Source organism: Marmota flaviventris, chromosome 1, assembly GCF_047511675.1.
Source record: "Marmota flaviventris isolate mMarFla1 chromosome 1, mMarFla1.hap1, whole genome shotgun sequence".
Lineage (NCBI taxonomy): Eukaryota > Metazoa > Chordata > Mammalia > Rodentia > Sciuridae > Marmota > Marmota flaviventris.
Genome location: NC_092498.1, coordinates 94679426 through 94701332, shown reverse-complemented (window position 1 = coordinate 94701332; position 21907 = coordinate 94679426). Strand labels below are relative to the sequence as shown.

The window sequence follows — 21907 nt, the reverse complement described above, 5'->3', positions numbered from 1 at the left end:
GTTCGCCTCATTTAGTCTGAGTTCCATTCACAACTGTGATTAACGTTAACCCCAGCTCTCTCGGGATGTCTCTTACTATCTAAAGTTCATTCCTCAGGAAGGACTCATGGGAACAATATTCCCTGAATTCTTGCATGTTGAGAGCATGTTGTCTATGCCCTTTGTACTTGAAAGTCAGCATTTCTCTGGATATAAAAATCCTTGGCATAATTTATTTCCCTGAACATCTTAAATATGTTATTAAGAAGCCTAATGATAACCTAATTTTCTTTTCCTTTGTAAGTCAACATTATTTTTCTCCTAGAAGTTCAAAGAATTGTTTTCTTTTGTTTACTATGAAGGTTAGCCATCTAATTAGAAAATGTCTTGGTGTTAATTGTTGAATTTTGATGTTGTCAGGCATGTAGTGTGCATGCTTTCTCTCTCTCTCTCTCTCTCTCTCTCTCTCTCTCTCTCTCTCTCTCTCCCTTTCTCTCTCTATCTCAATGTGTGATTTAGATCATATATTTTCTAATTTCAGCAAAAGTTTTTAGCATTTCTTCAGTCTCTTGCTTTGTTTTCTTCTTCTGACATTTCTATACCCATCTGTTGAATCCTCATTGTCTGTCTTTGATATTTTGCTTGTCTCTTGAATATTTTTTATCTCTTCACTTATTTTTTAATCTATAAAAGTTTTCTTCCTTTCACTTTCTATTTCTCTTAAGACACCTATTGTTTTCACTTGATATTGTGTTCATTTCTTTTAAATTCATTTCTCAATGATTTTCTATTCTTTTATTCCATGACTGAGTTTTATTCTCATTCTCATTTTTACTGTTCTTTCATGAGATATTATATTTTATATTATATTTTAATCTCTCTCTCTCTCACCTTATTTCCTGGCATGCTTTTACTATCTGTAAAGATGCTATTCTGTTCCTTCTTTTTTTTCTTATAATAACTTTGTATGGGAGTTGACCTAGATACATTCCTCTTGCTTATTTTTATATGAAATTGGTTTTTAAGAACTCTTAGAAAGAGGTGGCTGAGGAGAGTTTTTATAAATGCACAGAGCTCTTCTGGTTGAATAGGGTTTAAAACATAGGTGAGCTCTTCTTTTCTGAGATTCTATGACTCTTCTCCTCTTCCCACTTTTATATGGAGTTTCTTTAGACTTAATTTCTATTCGGCTCAGTTTTGAGTCCATATGTAGCATTTTCTCCTCAGTGTGAGCCCTGTCCTGAAAGGCAGCTTTGGTGGGTAAGTTTCTACATCTTATGGATGCCAAATGACCCCAGACCCTAAGTCCTTCTGACCTTGAGCCACTGGCACCCACCTGCTATTGCTGTAGGCAAAACCTCTTCTTCCAGTCTCAGCTGCTGTCCTCTAATGGGCCCACCAAGCATGTTTTCTAGTCAACGCCTGCAGCCCTTTGGGGATTCTCTTTTCCCGGGGTTGTCTGACATCAATTGCTTCCCTCTACTTTCTCTGGTACAGATATTGATAAGCCACAGGACTTGTGGCTGTGAATGTCCATGCTTACCTAACAGTACATTGGGGTTCATAGAGACACTCTGTTTTGTTGTAACTGTTGTCTGTGGATTCTGGTTTTTGCTATCCAAGGGCTTTTCTTGTATGTGGAGATTCAAAGGGATTCAAAAATTTTTGCTGCTTCTGCCATCATCTTTCTATAATTTTCCTTTGTGTAGGCTGAAATTTGACTTCAGTGAGCAACAGTATGCATGGCTCTGCAGCTTCCCTTTTTCACTCAACATTGTTTTTAAGACCTACTCACAAGAAGACATATAGACCTAAGTCAAGTCTGTTAATTACCCTATAGTTCTTCACCATATAAATGTCTTATATTTTAATTGACTTATCCCCTATTACTAGACATTTACAATCTCTTATAAATCTTAGTGCTATCTGTAAGAGATAGGCCCCAGCAGAAGGTCACTGGGTCATGGGAGCATCCTCTGGGAAGGAGTTAATTCTGGTCTAGTGCGAGAGAGCAAGTTGTTAGAAAGAGAGCAAACCTTCACAATAAATCCCAGTATTGCGTACAATTATAATGTACCAATTTAATTTTCTTAAAGCAAGCTTGCAAGGCTGGTACACATGCCTATAATCCCAATGACTTGGGAGACTGAAGGAGGAGTATCACTTGAGCCATGAGTTTAAGACCAGCCTAGACAACTGAGTTCGACCCCATCTTTAAAAAAGAAAAGAAAGCAAGTCTAGCCCCTTATTCTTCTTGCTTCCTATCCAACCATGTGATTGCTCTCTTCTTCCTGCATATTTCCCTTCCATGTTGTGATGCAGCCAAGGAAGTGGGATGGGGGGTGGGTTCCTCACCAGAAACTGAACAGATGGGGCCACCCAATCTTGGATATTTAACCTCTCATTCAAATGGAGAGCTAAATAAACCTCTTTTTTGCTATGAAATATCTAATCTCAAGTATTTTGTTATAGCAACAGAAAACAAAAGAATTCAGACTTTATATTTTCACATCTCTAAGTTACAGAAAAAGGGGAAAATGTTATTACAATTTCACAAAAGTGAGGAAAAGTCATAGTTATTGTTAAGTCTTGTTTAAATTGTTTGCCATTTCTGTGTATAATAAACCCGACTGACAAATTTAACCATTTGCAACTTGAGTTTGACTTTTCTCTTTTTAGGCAAAGATGTGTTGTCCAAAGGTAGAAGACTAAATAAAAATCCCATTTTCTAGATTAGCCCTTCTTTTTTTCTATAGTATCAAAATAAAAAAAATCCAAAACAAGATTACTGGTATTTAGGCATCCTGTTGACTCTTCATCCACAGGGAATTTCTGTGTGACATGGTAAAGTGAGAGGCTGAAAAGTCAGATTCTAGTGAAATGGAAGTTGTCACTTTGCTAAGGGAAGAAGGCATATAGTTGGGTTTTCAATTGTGGGCCTACCATTCTGGGCACTGTTTCCCACATCCATAAAGTGGGAACAATAATGTCCACCTCCTTTTACATCTGTCAAGTGTAACGACCTTTTGACCTGTACTGAATGTCTGGTTTCCATCTGCAGGTAAAGCAGTAATTGATAAACTGAAAATAAAACCAAGCAGCCTTCCTAAGCCATTGAAATTGCTCCAGTTGAATTTTTTTTTTTCAGAATGGTTACATGAATTGTATGGGATGACAAAGATAGAGTATCTCCTAGTGTAGGTTTCTCTTAGAAAACATAATAGGCCTGGCCTACAATGCCTCACTGAACCCAGTATTGCCTTCTGTCTGCTAAGCCACAAAAAAAATGGGAGATAGAAGGATGAAATTATGTATATAAACATAAAATTATTTTTGAATCTATGTTTAAGTATTCCTTTTCTCTCTAAAGGTAACCAAGAATAAAGCACATGACCTTAGCAGAGAAAGCAAATAAGCTACATTCTTGAAAAGAATCACTCGGTAAATCACGTTGCCCTTTCTGGTACCTGGGCAGACAGTTTTTTCAAACTGTGCAAAGTATTTCTGACCTTCCTTTTCACCTGCCGCTTTTGCCTCCAGCTCTCATTAGTAAATACCTTGGAAGAATCTCAGAATTGTTAATGGAAAAAATGATTAATGGAATCATTCTCATAGGGGTCAACAGAATCACATGCCCTGAGTGTCTTGCCAGAACTTCCTTGAGTCACCTATGCAGAAATCTCATCTCTGTGGAATATGATAGTTAAAAACTCATGGAGCCTTAGAAGGAAGAAGGTAACTCATGTATCCTAGTATTGCGTATAATTATAATGAACCAATTTAATTTTAATATGTAGCCTCAAAAGTAGCTACATGATCAATAGGTCTCACTGTGCTTCAAGTTTCTCATTAATAATTAATGTATAACAGTACCTGCTTGACCTGAGATAGACAAGGCATCAAACAAAATGTCCTAAGTGTGTCCAAATGTACACTATAAATAACATTGGCTCTTAGAGTAAAAGACTTTAACCTCAGCTGAACCATTTAATATGTATGTGATCTAAGCTCTCTAAGTTTCAGTGTTCTTGCCTATAGAATGAGGATAAAAATAAGTGTTCCTTCAAAAGTATCTTAGGTGCAAGAAAGCAATGGGAAACATGAAGGTGACAAAAATTGGAACATCCTAGGTTTTGTTGCACACACAGGTGTACACCTAATGTATGATGACTGTTGAACGGGTCCTTTCTGAATTCTCCTTTGCCCTTTGGAATGGACATATTTTCTTTTTTCCTGTGCTGTTGCAAGTTCCAATTCTTTGGATTCTTTGGATGTGTAGAAATCACCTTCCTGGTCACAAGCAGTGTTCTACAGTATAATTTTTACTTTAGATAGTGTCTTTGCCCATTGGTGCTGCTATAACAAAATAGCACAGAGTAATTTATAATGAACAGAAATTTATTCCCAGGAAGTCCAAGAGTATGACACTGGTATCTGATGAGGGCCTTCATGCTGTCATCCCATGGCAGAAGACAGAAAGGCAAAAGAGGATAATTAGTGAGAGAGCAAGAGGGAGCCAGATTTGCTTTTGTAACAAGCCTTTCTTCAGGATAGCTAACCCACTCCTGCAATAACAAATGAGTCCATTCATGAAAGAAATCACCTCATATTAGGTTCCACCTCTCAACATTGTCGCAGGGAGAATTGATTTTTCAACACATGACATTCAGTGGACGCATCCCAACCATGGAAGATAAGTTACTATCAATACACTATTGTATTTCTTCACTGGTATCAGTAACAGTCAGATTCCTATCTGATCCTACTGGGGATATCTGCTCCTTCCTGAGGCTGTATATTTCTGTTATCCACCCTTCCATGAGATCTTAGAATTTAGCTCTCAGAAGGCCAACTCATGTCCCTACATCCACCAATGCTCCAGGGGCCTCTCAAGCTTACGACCACAGAATTCATTTGAGGAGAATGGTTGTTCAAATGGCTGGTCCTGCTCTGAGAGTGAGGAGAACCCTGTAGCCATTTGCTTTGACTGGAGCAAAACAGAATTCTAAGAAACACACGAATACCTCTTATCTTACCGGAAAGAAGATGAATTTTCTCTCCCTCTCTCAGCTGGTAATGTAAGTTAATCAAAGAACTTACTAATGTCAGTTTTTAAATTGCTCTGCTCTGGGCTATGCTAGTTCTGCATTAACAATACTTTAAACTCGCTTCTAAACCACCTCTGTCCTTCACTTAATTTTGAATGTCTCATATAAAATTCTCTAAACTTACAAGATGCTATAATAAAGGGGACCAAATATAATTGCCACATTCTTCAGTGAAGGAAATTGTAGTTCACATAAAGAAACACCTTCCCCAAGGTCAGAAGCCAAAGAGCTGCTAATGGAACTGGGGTTTCAGAGTCCTGTGACATCAGAGGGTTTTGGGGGGCAATCTCCTCAACAGCATCCCTAAAAAGATCATCTAAGGGGAGGGAATATACTTTTAGACGTGTCTATTGAGTTAAAATTCACATGCTATCCAATTTACTCATATAAAGTATAAATTTGGTGACTTTCTATAAATTCACTATAATCAATTTGTATATTCCATCACCACAATCAATTTTAGAACTTTTTCTTGCCCCAAAAAGATATTCCATGACCCTGAGCTGTCACTCCCCAAACACACACATTCTCCATCCCCTGTCAAACATTGCTCTGCTTTCTGTCTCTATGAATTTCCCCCTTATGGGCATTCCCTATAAATTGAATCATACAATATTTCATCTTTTGTGATTGGTTTCTTTCACTTAGCATAGTAGTTTCTCTCACATAGCATAATGTTTTAAGATTTTTTTAAAAAAAATTTTAGTCATCGATGGACCTTTATTTTATTTATTTACTTATATGTGGTGCTGAGAACCTAACTCAGTGCCTCACACAGGCTAGGCAAGCGCTCTACCACTGAGCCACAGCTCCAACCCTTAAGATGCTTTTAATGTGAATATATGTTGTAGCATAATTCATTATTATTTTTTCATGGTGGAATAATATTCCATTATATGTATATCAACATTTTGTTTATTAGTCTGTTAGTTGATGAACACTTTGAGTGGCTAGTATAAATAATTACTGCTATGAATATTTGAGCACAAGTTTTTGTCTGAAGATACTCTCAGTCCTCTCAGGTTTTGATGTAGGAGAAGAAGTGCTGGACCATATAGCAAATTGCTCAATCATAGGCTAAACAATTTGAGGAATTGCTAGGCTGGTTACCAAAGAGGCCACACTATATTATATTCCTACCAGCATTGTATGAAGCTTCTAATTTTTCCCATGCTCAGCGCTTATTCTCTTAACTAGAGGATATCCTAGAAGGTATTGTATCTAAGATTTAGAGAAGCTAACTTTACTAAAAGCAGTGACTCTTCCTTTAGGCCTGCAGATGCCCAATGGGTAGCTACTTTCAGACCCAAGTGGCATTGAACTGGAAATCAACAAAAAGAAAAAAACCAAACAGGAAATCCCAAACATGTGAAAATTAAATAACACACTTCTAAAAAACAAATCGATCAAATAAAAAAAAATCTCGAGAGAATTTTTTTTAATATTTATTTTTTAGGTGTAGATGGATACAACACAATGCCTTTATTTTTATATGGTGCTGAGGATCAAACCCCAGGCCCCGTCCATGCTAGGCAAGCGCTCTACTGCTGAGCCACAATCCCAGCCCTAGAGAGAAATTTTAAAATATTTTGAAGGGGGTCAAAGTGAAATTATAAGGTTGGCATCTCAGCCTTCACTTTGTATCTGTCTCCTTTTACTACATTAAATTTGGGGTCAAGACCCTGTTTATCTCTGCATGTAGGCATGGGAATCATTTAAGGAGTATTTATCTAAAAACTACTAATATAGGATTAGCACTAAATTTACCTAACCTCTCATCCCCCTTCAAGACTGAGGACAGATTTGCAAGGAGATTTGTAGCATCCTGTTTCAGACCCCTGAAGTGGCACTAGAAATCTCCAGTTGTTGTCCTACTCCTTCTAGGAATAGCAGGAGCCATCCTCTCATGGGAACTGAATTGCCATCTTCCAGATGACAGTTCTGATGAACAAACATCCTGAGCAAGTAGAAATTGCTCCTGCAAGTGATAAGGACTTTTCTGGAGCTACTTTGCAGAATCAGGACTGAGAGAATGATCAACTAGGCCACAGTTTGAACAAGACTGTTGACTATGCAGACCTTCAGCCCATACCCCAATTCTTGTCTATTTAAGGTCTTGTCAGCACTCCAAAGACAGGATCTCACGTTGCCTGCCCAATGTGGCCATAGTGATTCAAGTTTCCTTTCCTGCTTTTCACCACAACATTTTCTGTTTGTTTTTTGGGGACAGTGGTATCCTGGTTAGCTGGGATCCCCAGGAGTTAGGCCTCTGGCCTAGGATGCCGGTGACAGCATAAAGTTGTGTCTCATCTTGGTTTGGATTTATATCCCCATGATAGCTAATGATATGGAGCACCTTTTCAGGTACTTATTGGACATTTATATATATATTTTGGCAATATACCTGTTCATGTCCATTGCAATTTTTAAAAATTAGACTATGCCTTATTTATTGTTGAGTTAAGTTCAAAGTTCATCCACAAACTTTCATCCTGTTTATAGTCAACTAATTTACTCCTTCTTAACAATTATGCTTCAATTTCTCATTAAACAAACCTAGCCATTAAAAGAGTTCAGGAAATATCACCTCAAAATATGTCACTATAGTGTATTAATTACCACTAGCTAAACAGAGCTAGGCTCTAATCTGCAAAAACACAAATCCTCCAAAGGAATTTGATTGTTATCAATCTCCTGAAAAATTAATGTTTATCAAGTAATCAGAGTTAGAAAAGATAGAAAACTGACCACACCTAGCAAGAACTTGTTAAAACTCATCTTCAGCTCTTCTAAGGGTCCATTCATATTCCCCCAATTACTCTGAAGATTTTTTTTAAACTTCCTAATCACCTCATTTACTTCCATGAGAGAACTGAGTCAAAGGACTCTTCCTCTTTTCTTAACTGACCTTCCTAAAAATTGCTCTAAACTATTGTTATCTGGGATGACTAATCTGAGTTCAAGCTTCAGTACCAGTACCTGCCAAGAAAATGACAAGCCTTGTCAGGAAATGGTCAGTGGTGAAGTTTGTTTCAACAGACCTGAATCTTTGTCTTTTTCAGTGAAAAACCTTCCCATGATCTGATCTTCCTTTTTCTTGATCATATGTGTATATGATCATATATGTATATATGACAGAGAAAGAGAGGGAGATGCCCCTTCAAATGGAGATTTCCTTTCTAAACTTCTTTTATTACCAAGGAAGAGTTTGGGGGGCAGAGCAAAGACCAGGACAAGAAGAGGCACTTGATTGGAAGAGGCAGTCAACAGAAGTCTGAGGGGAAGGATTTTGTTACCAGAGTCCTAGGCCAGGGGTCTGACTCCAGGGATTCTAGCCAACCGTACAGCCTTTTGTCCCAAACAGAAAAGGTAATGGTAAAAAGTAGAGAAGAAACTTTAACTGATATGGCCATCTTAGGAAGGCAAAGTGAGATCCAGCACCTCAGCCCCATCTCTGGGGGTTATAACAGAAGCATTAGGTTTAAAAAGAGGAAGCATTGGGGCAGGGATGAGAGGTCTGCATGATTAAGCAGTCCTAGTCAAACTGTGTGTGGTCTGGCTGATCATCTCTCAGTTCTGATTCTATGAGGTGGCTCTGGAGAAATCCTTATTGCTTGGGGTGGCAATTGCTACTTGTTGTTCAGGATGATTATCTGTCAGACCTATGATCCAGGAAGGTGGTAATTTGGTTCCCATGCAAAGATCACTGCTGACTGAGTCAGGGTGGCAGTCTCATCAGGGGGTGATTCCCTGGAAGGTATAGAACAATGACTGAAAATTCCTAGATGCTTCTCCAGGGATCTGAAAGAGGGTGTTGTAAAAGCTAACAGTCAAATGTTCCTGAACATCTCATCTCAATCTTGAAGGGGAACCAGATAGGTAAGTTTAGGGCTAATAAACTGTACTACTAGCTTTTATGTGACCACACCTTAAATGATTAACATGTGTGTGTGTGTAGAGCCGAGCAAGTCAAAAAGTTTAAGGTAATAAAGGAGACAGATTTAAAAAATGGAGTTGCATTGAAACAGACTGAATTTGGGGGGCCCCATCTGAAATTGGAAATGGCTTCCTTATGCTGAGAGTGGAGGCTTCAGGGAATGGTGGGGCTGGGACCCCCCACCCTGAAAGGCTCCAAAGAAGATGGGGATGGAGATTTCCCAGTCGGGCCTATCTGAGGCAGGCCAACTCCATCTGCATAGATGCATGTTCTGCCTTTTGTCTCACTTCCTGGCCACTGTCTCTTCTCCCCTGACTTCTCTCCTTCAAAGGTTTGGCTCAATCTCAGGAATTTTTGAGATAGAACCTTTGAAACAAGCTTCTTCTATCTTCCTTCAAAGGTGGTTTGGAATGAAACCTATTTTCCTATGAATTTGACTGAATATTTCTGAAGCAGTGAGCATTATGGCCCAGCCTCTTTCTCCCTGAGCAGCATTAGAGCTGCCCAGTAACAGTATCCTGCTTTTAGTTACTCACTGGGTATCTGCAGACCTAAATGGAGTCCCTGCCTCCCCACTGTGGCCACTGCAACCCCAAGATAAGTCTCATTCATTTCTCTAGAAAATGGTGGTCTCTGTATAGAAAATAGAAAATTGGCTGCAGTTCCAGACTGGGTGGTGGCGGGGGGGTCTAGACTAATTAGATCCAGATTAACTCATAATTCCTTCTCTTATGGAACAGGGAGTTCTGGACTCTTCAACCCCAGATGAACTCATCATATCTATCTAGTCTAGTTTCTTTCTGACCAAACATTTAAGACATCTCTATAAGATCCAATCTTATTCCTAACAAACCCATTTTAGTTCCTGTCTGACTTGCTCAGCCACCACAAACTCCAAGGGTCATATGATCTCTCCCAGCACAAATTAACCATGGACTTGGGCTCAAGGCACAAAGAGGAATCTTTTATTCATGATTATAAAATCAACTTCCAAACCAAAAATTTGCTCAAACAAACTCTGTTTAAAACAAAATCTGGGTAGTTTCAGAATCCTAAAGAGAATTTACCCATGATCCCTAGATATAGCAGGAAAACAGTGAGCATCTTGGACTCAGTAGTTACCTATCTCTGGCTATCGTGCTCCTGAGAAGTCCCTGGAGATCTGCTTTGGATTCTGCTGACTAGCAAAATCTGTTAAAAGAAAAAATCCCTAGGCTTTTAAATTTTAGTAGAGCTTATTTGAGCAATTATATACAAAACAGAACAAGTAGAAGAGAACAAAAAATTCATAAATCAGATAAACTCTGGAACAAAAGCAGGTCCAGAGAAATCCAACTAGTAACATGATCTGATAGCATTTATAGAAAATGGAAGGAAGTGTGTCATAGAAACAACTTAATTGTTTCCAGTTTAATTGATTAATTGGCTATGGAGTCTCCTGCATTTAACTAATGCTCAGCTGTTGCAATGACACTCCACATTGGTTTAGTCTCTTGATACCTAGTGCAAAAGCCTAGTCCAAATCAACTGCCTCCCACAAATTTGATGTAAGTTTTAATAGTCCTTTATATATTCTAGTACCCTGTGCTAAATCATCTATCATATGATTTGCAAATGTCTTATTGCATTCTTTTCTCAATGCTAACCTTTGAAGCACAAAATAAGTTGTTTTTTTTTTTTAATTTTGAGGAAATAAAATTTGTTCATTTTTTTCTTTTTCTCATATTTTTGGTGTCATATTTAAGCTAGTTCAAACACACAGTGATTTGTAGCAATATTTTCTTCTAAGATTTTTATAGTTGAAGCTTTTACAGTTAGGTCTTTGGTCCATCTTGAGTTGTTTTTATAATGGTGTGAGGTGAAGGAATGCATTTATTCTTTTGCTCCAATTGTTCCAAGCACCATTTGTTAAATTCCTCCCACTATTGAAATTTTCTTGGCACCCTTGTCAAAAGTCAATTGATTAGACATTTCAGGGTTTATTTTGAGGCTTTTGATTCTATTTCATTGATCTGTATCCCTATTCTAATATCCCACTGTCTTGGTTATTTTTATAATAATTTTGAAATTGGAAAGTATAAACTCTCTACCTTTGTTTTCCTCTTTCAAAATTATTTTAGCTATTCTGAATTTTGAATTTCCCCATAAAGATTAGGATCAGCTGATCATTTTCTACATAGAAGTTAGGACTTTGATAGAGATTGCATTAAATCTGTGGGCCAATTTAGGGAGATTGCCACCTTAACAATATTAAGTCTGCCAATCCATAAACTGAGGATGTATTTCCATTTATTTAGGTCTTCTTTAACTTCTTTTAATAATAGAGATTCAAAGAATATATCATATCTTTTTGTTAAATGTATTCCTAAATGTTTAATTCTTTTTGATACTATTGTAAATGGCATTGTTTTTTAAATTTCATTTATTTGCTCATTTATGCTTCACAGAAAGACAGTTGAGTTTGCATTACAACTTTGTATCCTGCCACAAATTTGCTAAACTCATTTAGTAGTTATTATAGTTTTTAAATGGATTTCTTAGGATTTTGAACATACAAGATGATATCATCTACACAATAGTATTATTTTCTTTTTTTTTCGATTCTGGATGCCTTTTCTCTCTCTCTCTCTCTCTCTCTCTCTCTCTCTCTCTCTCTCTCTCTCTCTCTCTCCCCTAACTTTTTGGCTAGAATTCCCAATATAATGTTGAATAGAAGTGGTGACAGCAAACATTCTTGCCTTTCCTCATCTTAGAAGGAAATGATTCATTCTTTTGCCATTAAATATCACATCAGCTGTGACATTTTTGTAGATAACCTTTATCATGTTGTAGAAGTTCCCTTTTATTCCTACTTTTTTGTTTTTGTTCTCTCTCTTTTTTTTATTCATGAAGGGATGTGGTATTTTGACAAATATTTTCTCATCTATTAAATGATTATACGGTTTTTGTCTTTTCTTGATGTGATGTAAAACATTTGTTGATTTTCAGATGTTAAAAAATTTTTTCATTTTGGGGATAAATTTTACAAGGTTACAGTATAAAACTTATTTCTATGTTGCTGGTATTTTATTGAGGATTTTTGTGGCCATATTTATAAGAGAATTTGGTTATAGTTTTCTTTTTTAAGGGATGTGCCTGGTTTTTGTATCAAAGTAATACTGTCATTATGACTGTTAAGAAATGGAGTCTCCTCTTCCAGTTTTTGGAAAAGTTGTGATGAGTTGGTGTTGATCTTTAAATGCTTGGTAGAAGTCACCAGTGAGGTCTTCTAGTCTAGGGCTTTTATTTGTGAGGGTTTTTTTTTTTTTTTTTTTAATAGTTGGACCCAATACCTTTATTTTATTTTTTATTTAGTTTTTTCTGTGGTGCTGAGGATCGAACCCAGCGCCTCGCATGTGTTAGGCAAGCACTCTACCACTGAGCCATAACCGCAGACCTGTGAGATGTTTATTAATAATTTAATCTTCCTACTTGTTATATGTCTATGCAAATTGTCCATTTATTCTTGAGTCACTTTTGGCATTTTTGTCTTTCTAGAATTTCCCCATTTCATCTAAGTTATCTAATTTATTGCTATGCAGTTAATAACAGTATTCCCTTATAACTTGTTATTTCATTAAATTCAGCAGTAATGTGGAGATATATTTTTAATTGCTTAGTTCAAGAACATACTATGTTTGAAGTTGTCCTTTATTGTTTTTAAAAATCCATGTAATATATCTATTTTAATACAAAAATAATATTTAATATCACTTACCTCTAAGTGAAATTGAAGAACCAGGGAGAGTTCCCTATATTTTTTTCTGTTATTTCAACAACTCACGCTTCAAGCAAGGCCTAGGTCCCCCAATTTGAGCATGGAAAGGTCAATTCGCTTCAGTCATCTCTTCCCAGGACCGCTCATCTGGCCTTAACTATAAGACCCAAAGTTTAATTAGCAGGGTTCCACAACAGACTCACAAAGTGGAGAAGCAGGATGAGAATTGACTAGTCACAATATGTAGATGGATCCATCCACAAAACATCCCTGAGTCCTCCTGAGATATTTTGTTGAAGGGTGTACCTGTGCCGTGTGTGTCTTGTGTTCAGGATGCAGGTGGCAGTGCAGGGACAAGGGTTAACAGTTGATCTTCTAGCTCCAGGACGGTAACAGCAAAAATTAGACCCGAGAAGAATATCTGTCCGATCCACATTCCAGATTATTGACTTTCACACAAGTTGTGTTTCTTTCAATTTCAACAAATGAGATCTAAGCCCACATTCAGATATTCCTTGGTTTCGATAAAGAAAATGAAAACCCAAAGTGAAACTGTTTTCATAATAAACTGTTGGTCTTTAGCACATCTAGTAAAGTGGAATTCATGTAAACCTGAGATGGAAATGATATTTTAAAAGATACATTCACTTTAAAATTACCAAAGCCTTAAAATTAAATACTCACATTCTTCATTAATTAATTACTCAACCTTTGTTCCTCATTAAGATCATCATTAACTTGTGTTTTAAATTCACCATAATAAAATGAATTCTATTTGCTCTCTTTATTTTTTCTTAGAAAAACTGTTCTTGAAAACCACCTGCTACTTAATGGTTCACAAGTTTGGATCAGACATCATAAAACTGTGAGTATGACATGGCATTGAAGTTGAGTCAGTTGCTCTGGCCTTCAGGGAAACTGGGAGAGAGGAGCCTTTGTTCGATGGGTTTACCAGACAAGGACTTGAGCTGATATTCCAGGTCTTGGTAATACTGGAAAATTGAAACAAGATTCAGCTCCTTTGTCACTCTAGTGAGGCTCACCTTGAATTGCAGTGTGGGAAGCTGGTCACTTCCTCTCCAAGAGGCTTTCAGAGGGAATTTACCTACTACAGATGACCCTAGAATATTGGCTGACACAAGCACTTGCCCCCATTGCCCATGGGCTGCCCAACCTGTGCCCACTCTTCCCCTCACCTCCAAACCCCTATTCTCCAGGGTCTTCTCTCCTCACACTGGCTGGTTTCTGTAAGGTCAGGCACCAGTGATCAACAGTAGGCAGATTAAAAGCTGCTGAACAAGGCTTTATTGAGATGTGCTCCCTGGCGAGACCCTCCAGTCTAATAGAGCGGGTTGGGATTGGAATTTTATTGGGCTTAGTGCGGCAAGAAAGGGCTTGGGACAGGAAAGGGAGGTTTTTAGAGTCCTCCTGTGGTTGGTCAGGTGATCTTGCTGAGATCTGTGTCCTTCCAGGATTGGCCAGGAGACCCCGCTGATTGACAGGTGGTGTGGGTTGCCTGGTGCTTTGTTCCCTTAGCCACCTCAAACCCACCTCACTGTTTCCTGGCTCACTCCATCTTCCCAGCTCCATATCATCATCACTACCTGCTTATTTTTCTCTTTTTACCTTTCTTCCTTCTTCAGCTCAGGGCCCTAGACTAGTTAAACCACATTCCTATTTGCGGCACAATTTTACCAGCAAGCCACATATGGCTTTCCTGTACGTGAGATGTAGTTACTTACTTAATCACTTTGAGTACTGTAATAAGCACCCCAAACTGAAGTCCAGAACCTTGACAATCACTTAGTCTAACCACGTGGTCCCTCTCTTTCTTTCTCGTGCTCTTCCCACCCACGGGAACATCATCCAGCATACCCTGTCCATCCTTCTCTTACTGTCCTCTTTCTATAGTTTAATTATATACAAAAATGTACATTACATAATAGGTAGGTCATGTATCTCTCTTAAAAGCATATAATTTTATTTTAGCTGTTTTCTTACTTTAGGGAGAGGGCATCATATTTTATAGACCTTTTGGAACTTATCACTTAAGTTTGTATGTCTAAGATGCCCTCACATAGTTGTGTCACGGCTGTGGTTCATTCACTCCAACTGGACATAACATTGCTTGGTGTCTCTACAGTTGTTAGTTTACTCCCCCTCTCTCTGATGGGCATTTGAGTTGTTTCCTGTTTCCCCTCTGTGAACAGTGCTCCTAGGAACATTCTCACAGGATTCCTCTTTGATGTGCCATTAGCCTTAAAGTAGAGAGGCTCGGAAGACAGCACCATCCTCCACAACAGGTAGCCTAGAGCCACAGAATTTTAAAGTCAGAAGGAGCTTAAATTAAAAAGACAAGGGAGATAAACGGTGTTATACCGTGCTGTATTCCTGCCTCTACTAATACTCAGCTTGCTCCATTACAGTGATTTATCATGAGCCTTGGAGTGTGAATGTTCAAGGGCAGGTACCCAGGCTTTTTAGCAAATACCTTGATTATTGCCACTAGCTCCTCACCAGAACAGATGTGCAGGCTTGCCCATTGCCCTGCAATGCCATAACCTACGATATTATTAGACTATTATCTTTTGAATGCAAAGCTAATCATGGCACTCCCTTTGCATAACATTCCTCAAAGTCAGCACTCTGCAGGATTCCTACCCTTGTGCACAAAAGTCTTCATGAAGTGGTCCTGAGGACTTTTCCAGATTCATCCCTTGCTACCCCACAGGACCTACTCCACTTATAGTTCTCCTTACCCACCAAGAAGGTTTTGCCTTAAGACGTTTGTAGATGTTTCCAAGCTTGGCACATGCAAAACCTCAACTCCCAGAACTCAGCTCCAGGTCACCTCTTCTGGAAGCAAATGCAAGCTAATATGAACATGCTACCCCCACTACACATAGGCCATAGGCACGCACACACACACACACACACACACACACACACACACGCATGCACAATCTCCTAGAACCAATGCAAACCTCTAGCACATCATTTATTGCACCTGTTTGTAATTTAATGATCCCTTTACTTTTCTGAGTTGCTACTAGATTGAAAGTTTTATGAGGACTAGGACTGCATTGCACTCATTTTTATATCTCCAAGTACTTAGCAAAATATTGACTATTCAAAGAAGAAAGGAAGGGAGGAAGGGACAGAAGGAGAGAGGGTAGGAAAAAGAGGAGGGAATGAAGAAAGGAGGAGAGAACTTTGCATCTCCAGGATCTGATGTAATACTTGAGTGTATAAAATCTTCAATTCATGTTTGTTAACTAGTGAAATCTTTAAATAAATAAAAGTATTACTTCAATTGAGCCATGACCAGACTGCTCCAAAGAAAATATATTTGATAGTAATATTAAAATAGAAAAGTAGAAAAACACCTTTAATCCTAGTCAATGAATCTGTTTACACATTTAGTGCTAGCCAATGCTGTTGGAAGAAACACTGCTTAGGCAGAGAAACCCTGGGGCACTTAGATCAAGGCACCAAACAGACAACTGGAAACAGTCACAGAAGCCAAAGGGAGTACAAAGGCAATACATACCCATGACCAAAATGGGTACCAAAGAGCAGCTGCCATGCAAAATATTCTTCTGTAGCAGGCTGTAGAGTAGCAGGTGTGAGAGATAATTAAGCACAAGGTCAGAGAGAGGAAACACAGGGTACTAAGTATTGTAGTTACAGTTGGTGAACTATACAACAGACAAATGTACATGCTTGTTAAGAAAGAATCAGCCCAAGAAGTCACCAAAAGAAGGACCTACTCCTGAGTAGGTAGTGGGGAAGAAAGAAGCTAGTATTTTCCTAAGATAAGTAATTCTCATAAGCACCAAGTAGGTTATTTTTAAGTAAGACAGTTGCAATAAATTATTCCTTTTCATGGTTCTGTCCTCCTTTGTTTTGTGTGTCCATAATGTTTCTGTACCCATATTACTTATATGCTGACAGGAATATCTCTTCATATGGTTTGTTCTTCTTATGTTTTCAGTTAGGTAATCAGATACAGCCCTGGGTCAATGTAGGCCCTGAAAATAACAACCACATGATTTAGTTTTACCTGAATATCAGCCTTAAAATATTAAATGTGTTCCTAACCCAGAGGGCATCATTCCTATTATTTCATACCAGTCTGTTCTCAATAATTCATGGACTAATTATGCAGCAATTACATTCCCTACCCACAGGCAGAACCACAGGATGCTGTAGAGAAGTAGGACACCTGAAAACTCATGCATTCCCACAAGAACCTGGGTCATGCCGAGTCTTAGTGTGTTTGGGCTGCTATAACAAAACCCCTTAGACTGGAGTAATTTATACACCACAGACATCTACCACTCCCAGTTCTGGAGGCTGGGAAGTACAAGATCAAAGCAGATTCTATCTGGCAAAGGCTTACTCTTTGCTTCATAGAAGCCACCTTCTCCCTGTAGCCTCACATGGCAGAGGGAGCAAATAAGCTCCCTTGGTCCTCTTTCATAATCCCATGATGCAGGCTTTGCCCCTGTGACCTGATTACCTCTAAAGGCCCCACTTCTTAATACCACTGCGGATTGGGTTTCAGCATGAGTTTGGGGGAAATTCAACCTTCAGGCAATAGCATATCAGGAGGAGCTAGCTAAGAAGTCCAGTTCTAGCCAGTGTCCATGTGCTAGGTCCCTCTCTATCAGACCTGACCTCTATTGTTCTCAATGTTGCCACAGAAAACCTGTCTCTGGGTCCTGTCAGTCTCATCTTGCTTCTTGTTATCTATTGATGTTTTCCTCCAAATTGTGTCCCAAGACCAGTAGCTCTTAGAGATTAGAAAAGCCTACACTATTAACATTTTTAGAAGAAAAATGCAAAGCAGAATTCATAACAATTATGTACAATTTAAATATAACTAATGGCTTTTCTAGATATCAAAAATATAAAGCAATGTAATTATATTATTCTCAAGATAATTATAATTATAGAAACTATTAAGCTCATAGTATACTCTAAGGAATGTGGTCCAAAAATGGGGTAAAATATTAAATTATATGAGGAAGATCTTTCAATTCTGTTGGCATGTTCTTTGCTTAGAATTACTATATAAAACTTCATTTGAGAGTAAGGTCAAAAGTCTGAATTTGAGCATCTTCAAGTGAAAAAAGTCCTACCCCCTAATCTTTTCTGTAGGTTCTATTACTTTGCCCATCTGGAAACCCCAAGTCTCTTCTTTAGATTTATGATGATAATGATCATCGTCATCAATATAATTCACCATGATCCTAATTAAGCCTGTCAGTTGTTTCCACCAAATGAGTTGAAGGCTCCCTCCTGCATGCCTCACTCCTGTGCAACTCTATAAAGATAGTAAAAGGAAATAAATTAATATGGGATGTGTTCTGTGTGTATGGAGCTTGGAAGTTACCACTTGGTCCTTATGATAAGTAAAAAGCTGAACAAACTGAAAAATCAACAGTACATCTAAAATTCTTAAGAGAAATAAGGTCACTGGACAAACCACTATCTCTAACACTTGAGAGAGAAGGTGGAAACAGAGAATCACAACTTCCTAGAAGTAGAAGAAACTGCCACAGAAACAAACCAGTAGTGGAGCACAAAAGCCTGAACTGTTCTCTTGACCCATGCTTGATGTGGTCAAATATGAGAGTTAAGACTCCAGAGGTCATTGCCATGGGGGTGTGTTACCATTTGTAACTGGAATGTTCCCCAAAGGCGTGTGTGTTGAAGGCTTTGTCCCAAATACATCAGTGTTCCGAGGTGGAATTAGCGAGTAATGATTAGATCATGAGGGCTCTGGTCTCATCAATGGATTGATCCAGTGATGAGTTCATCAAATGGACTATGGAGAGGTGGTGGGACACTACAGGATGTGCAACTAGCTGGAAGAAGTAGGTCAGTGAGGGGATACCCTATAAAGGTATCTCTTGTCCCCAGCCCCCTTCTGTCCTCTTTCTGCTTCTCAGTTATCATGAGCTGAGCTACTTGGCTTCCCCATGACCATCCACCATGATGGTCTGCCTCACCACAGGTCCAGAAAAAAAGGAGCCAGCTGATAATGAACAAAAACATAAGCCAAAATAAATCCTTCATCCTTTGTTTTTCCTAAGGTATTTTGTCACAGCAATGAAAAGCTAACACAAAGTTAGAGATTAAATGAATAATAATGAAGAAGAATGCTTTTGATGGGATTTATTATTAAAATAGTTGAAGAAATAATCTTTGAACTTGAGCATATATCAATAAAAATCTCCCAAACTGAAAAGCAAAGGAAACAAAGAATGAACAGAACAGAATGTCCATGGACTGTGTAATATGTATAATAGGAGTACCAGAAGGAAAATGAGAGAGAGAAAGGAACAGAAAAAATATCTGAAATAATGTCTGAGAATTTCCCAAATCAAAATCAGACACCAAACCACAGATCCAGGAAGCTCAGGAAACACCCAGCAGTATAAATGCCAAAGCAAAAAACAAACAAAAAACTATACCTGGGCATAAAATTTTTCAAATATAAAAAAATCAAAGATTATTTTAAACCCTAAAAGAGGTCTAAAGGGGGAATATCTTACCTACAGAGGAGCAAAGACAAGAATTTCATCTGATCTCTCCTCCAAAACAATGCAAACCAGAAGAAAGAATGGAGTAAACTATTTAAAGTTTTAAGATGAAAAAAACCACTAACCTAGAATTCTATACCCTGAAAATCAAGCCCTCAAAAATTAAGAAGAAATAAAGACTTTCTTATACAAAAACAAAATTTTAAAAAATTGAGAGTATGTGTTGCCAATAGACTTTCCTTCCCTGAAATGTTAAAGGAAGTTATCTAGAGAGAGAGAAAAAAAAACAAACAAACATTATAGGTCAGAAACTCAGATTCACATAGAAGAGTACTAAAGAAGGAAAACTTGAAAGCAAAATAAAAACTCTTATTTTTCTTATTCTTAATTGACCTAACAATTACCAGTTTGTTAAAAATAGTAATAGCACCAACATATAAAATTATGTATGCTTGCATAAATTTGTGTATGAGGGCTCTGTGTGTGTGTGTGTGTGTGTGTGTGTGTGTGTGAAGGTGGGGAATGACAGCAATTATATAAGCTAAAGGAAGGAGGAATTAGGATTTTTTTTTGGGGGGGGGGGTTATTATATTATAGTCACAGTACCCTGAAGCAGAATAGTGCTATTTGAAAGTGGGTTTGGATTAGTTGTAAATGTTTATTACAATCTCTAGAGAAACTATTAAGAAAGGTAAGAAAAAAAGAAGTACAAATTGACATGCTAAGAGAGAAAATAGAATTATATAAAATGCTCACTTAAAACCACAGGGCTGGGGCTATAGCTCAGTGGCAGAGCCCTTGCCTAGCATGTGTGAGGTACTGGGTTTGATCCTCAGCGCCACATAAAAATAAACAAATAAAATGAGGGCATGCTGTCCATACACAACTACAAAAAAATTTTTAAAAAAGAACTGGTATGGTGGCACACACTTGTAATCTCAGCAGCTCAGGAGGCTGAGACAGAAGGGTCACAAGTTCAAAGCCAGCCTCAGAAACTTAGCAAGGCCCTAACCAACTTGGCAAGACCTGCCTCAAAATAAAATATAAAAAGGGCTGGGGATGTTGTTCAGTGGTTAAGTACCCCTGGCTTCAAGCCCTGGTACCAATAAATAAATAAATAATAAAAAGTAATAAAATCACAAAAAGCAGAAAAATGCTTGAAAATAAAATGAAAAACAAAAGGACAAGAGCAACAAATAAAGAACAGTAACAAATATAGTAATATTAATCCAACTATATCAATAAATACTTTGGACACCAGCGGTCTAAAAGCACCAGTTAAAAGACAGAGATTGTCAGGGTGGATCAAAATCAAGACTTGACCATATGTTATCTACAAGGAAATCACTATAAACATGAAAACATATGTAGATGAAAAATGAATAGACAAGAATATGGAACAAACAGGTGTGCATGGTGAACACAGGAAATAAAAAAAAAAAATGCAAGGAAATATGTGACCATGACGTGAATGCTTAGTCTCAGAGATGAGAGGCTTAACAAAAAGGAAGATCAAAATCTAAAAATAAACAAAAGAAAGATGATCTCAGTGCACTGCAAGAAAGGGAAGTCCCCCACCACCCTTCCTGCATATTCTTCCAATGTAATACACAGCTGGGCCCACCTTCTCACATCCTGATTGATACCAACTTTATCAATTTTTCCCTTAAAGCCAAATTGGACTTAGTGCAGTCAATGATGGACTGTAAAATGCCAAGTGTATCCCTTACATAACTGTTTGTGCAATAGCTAGAATTGAGAAATTGGGGCAGGAGTATTGAGTGGCTATAAGGTCACTAAGGATCCATGGTTTAAGCAATTACCATGCACACACCAAGGAATCTATGCAGGTGACTGCTTAATACAAAGAGTAACTCAGTACAAATGTTGCATCGTGGCTATACAGTTGACTGAGAACTTAAAGAGCTAGAAGATCCCTGGAGTTCTTTACATGTACATTTCTAAACATAGGTACAACATAGAGCAGATGCCAGATGATTATGGAGCCCTTTGGTTCTGATTCCTCCAAGACAAATTTCCTCTGCCTTCCTTTGACTCACTTTCTCTCTTACCATTTCAGTAAATATGCTATGAATTATTCTGTTCATCCATTTGCTCTATAATGAGCAGAGTATGGTTAAATATACTCTTTTTGATGATTTTTGAAAAACAAAAGGTGAACGAATAAAGATATCCCATCCTAACATTAATCCAAAGAAAGCAAGAATAGCTATATTAATTTTAAAGGAAACATACTTCAAAGCAAGGAAAAACATCTAAAGAATACTTCATCCAACAGTAGCAGAATGCACATTCTTCTCAGGCTCAAATGGAATATTCACCGGGACAGGACACATTTTGATCCCAAAAGCACATCTTAACAAAATTTAAAGAATATAAATCATAAAATGACTGCTCTTAGACCTCAGTGGCATTAAACTAGAAATCAACAAAAGAAAGAAAACAGGAAATCCCAAACATATGGAAATTAAACAACATACTTCTAAATAACACAGAAATCAAAGAAAGAAAATCTCGAGAAATTTTAAAAGAGGGAAAAGTAAAATTACAAGTT

At 37.8% G+C, this 21907-nt stretch overlaps 1 protein-coding gene and 1 pseudogene across 2 annotated transcripts in view; both read left to right on the top strand.

Annotated features, from left to right (window-relative positions):
* Aoah (acyloxyacyl hydrolase) overlaps positions 1–21907 on the top strand; it is a 214424-nt gene that overhangs the window by 31484 nt on the left and 161033 nt on the right. For both annotated transcript variants that reach the window (XM_027939630.2, XM_027939631.2), the window contains exon 3: positions 13580–13646. In XM_027939630.2, coding sequence (XP_027795431.2) covers positions 13580–13646 — 67 coding nt within the window. The remainder of the gene's footprint in view (positions 1–13579; positions 13647–21907) is intronic.
* LOC114096168 (rRNA-processing protein FCF1 homolog pseudogene) lies at positions 20771–21352 on the top strand (annotated as a pseudogene).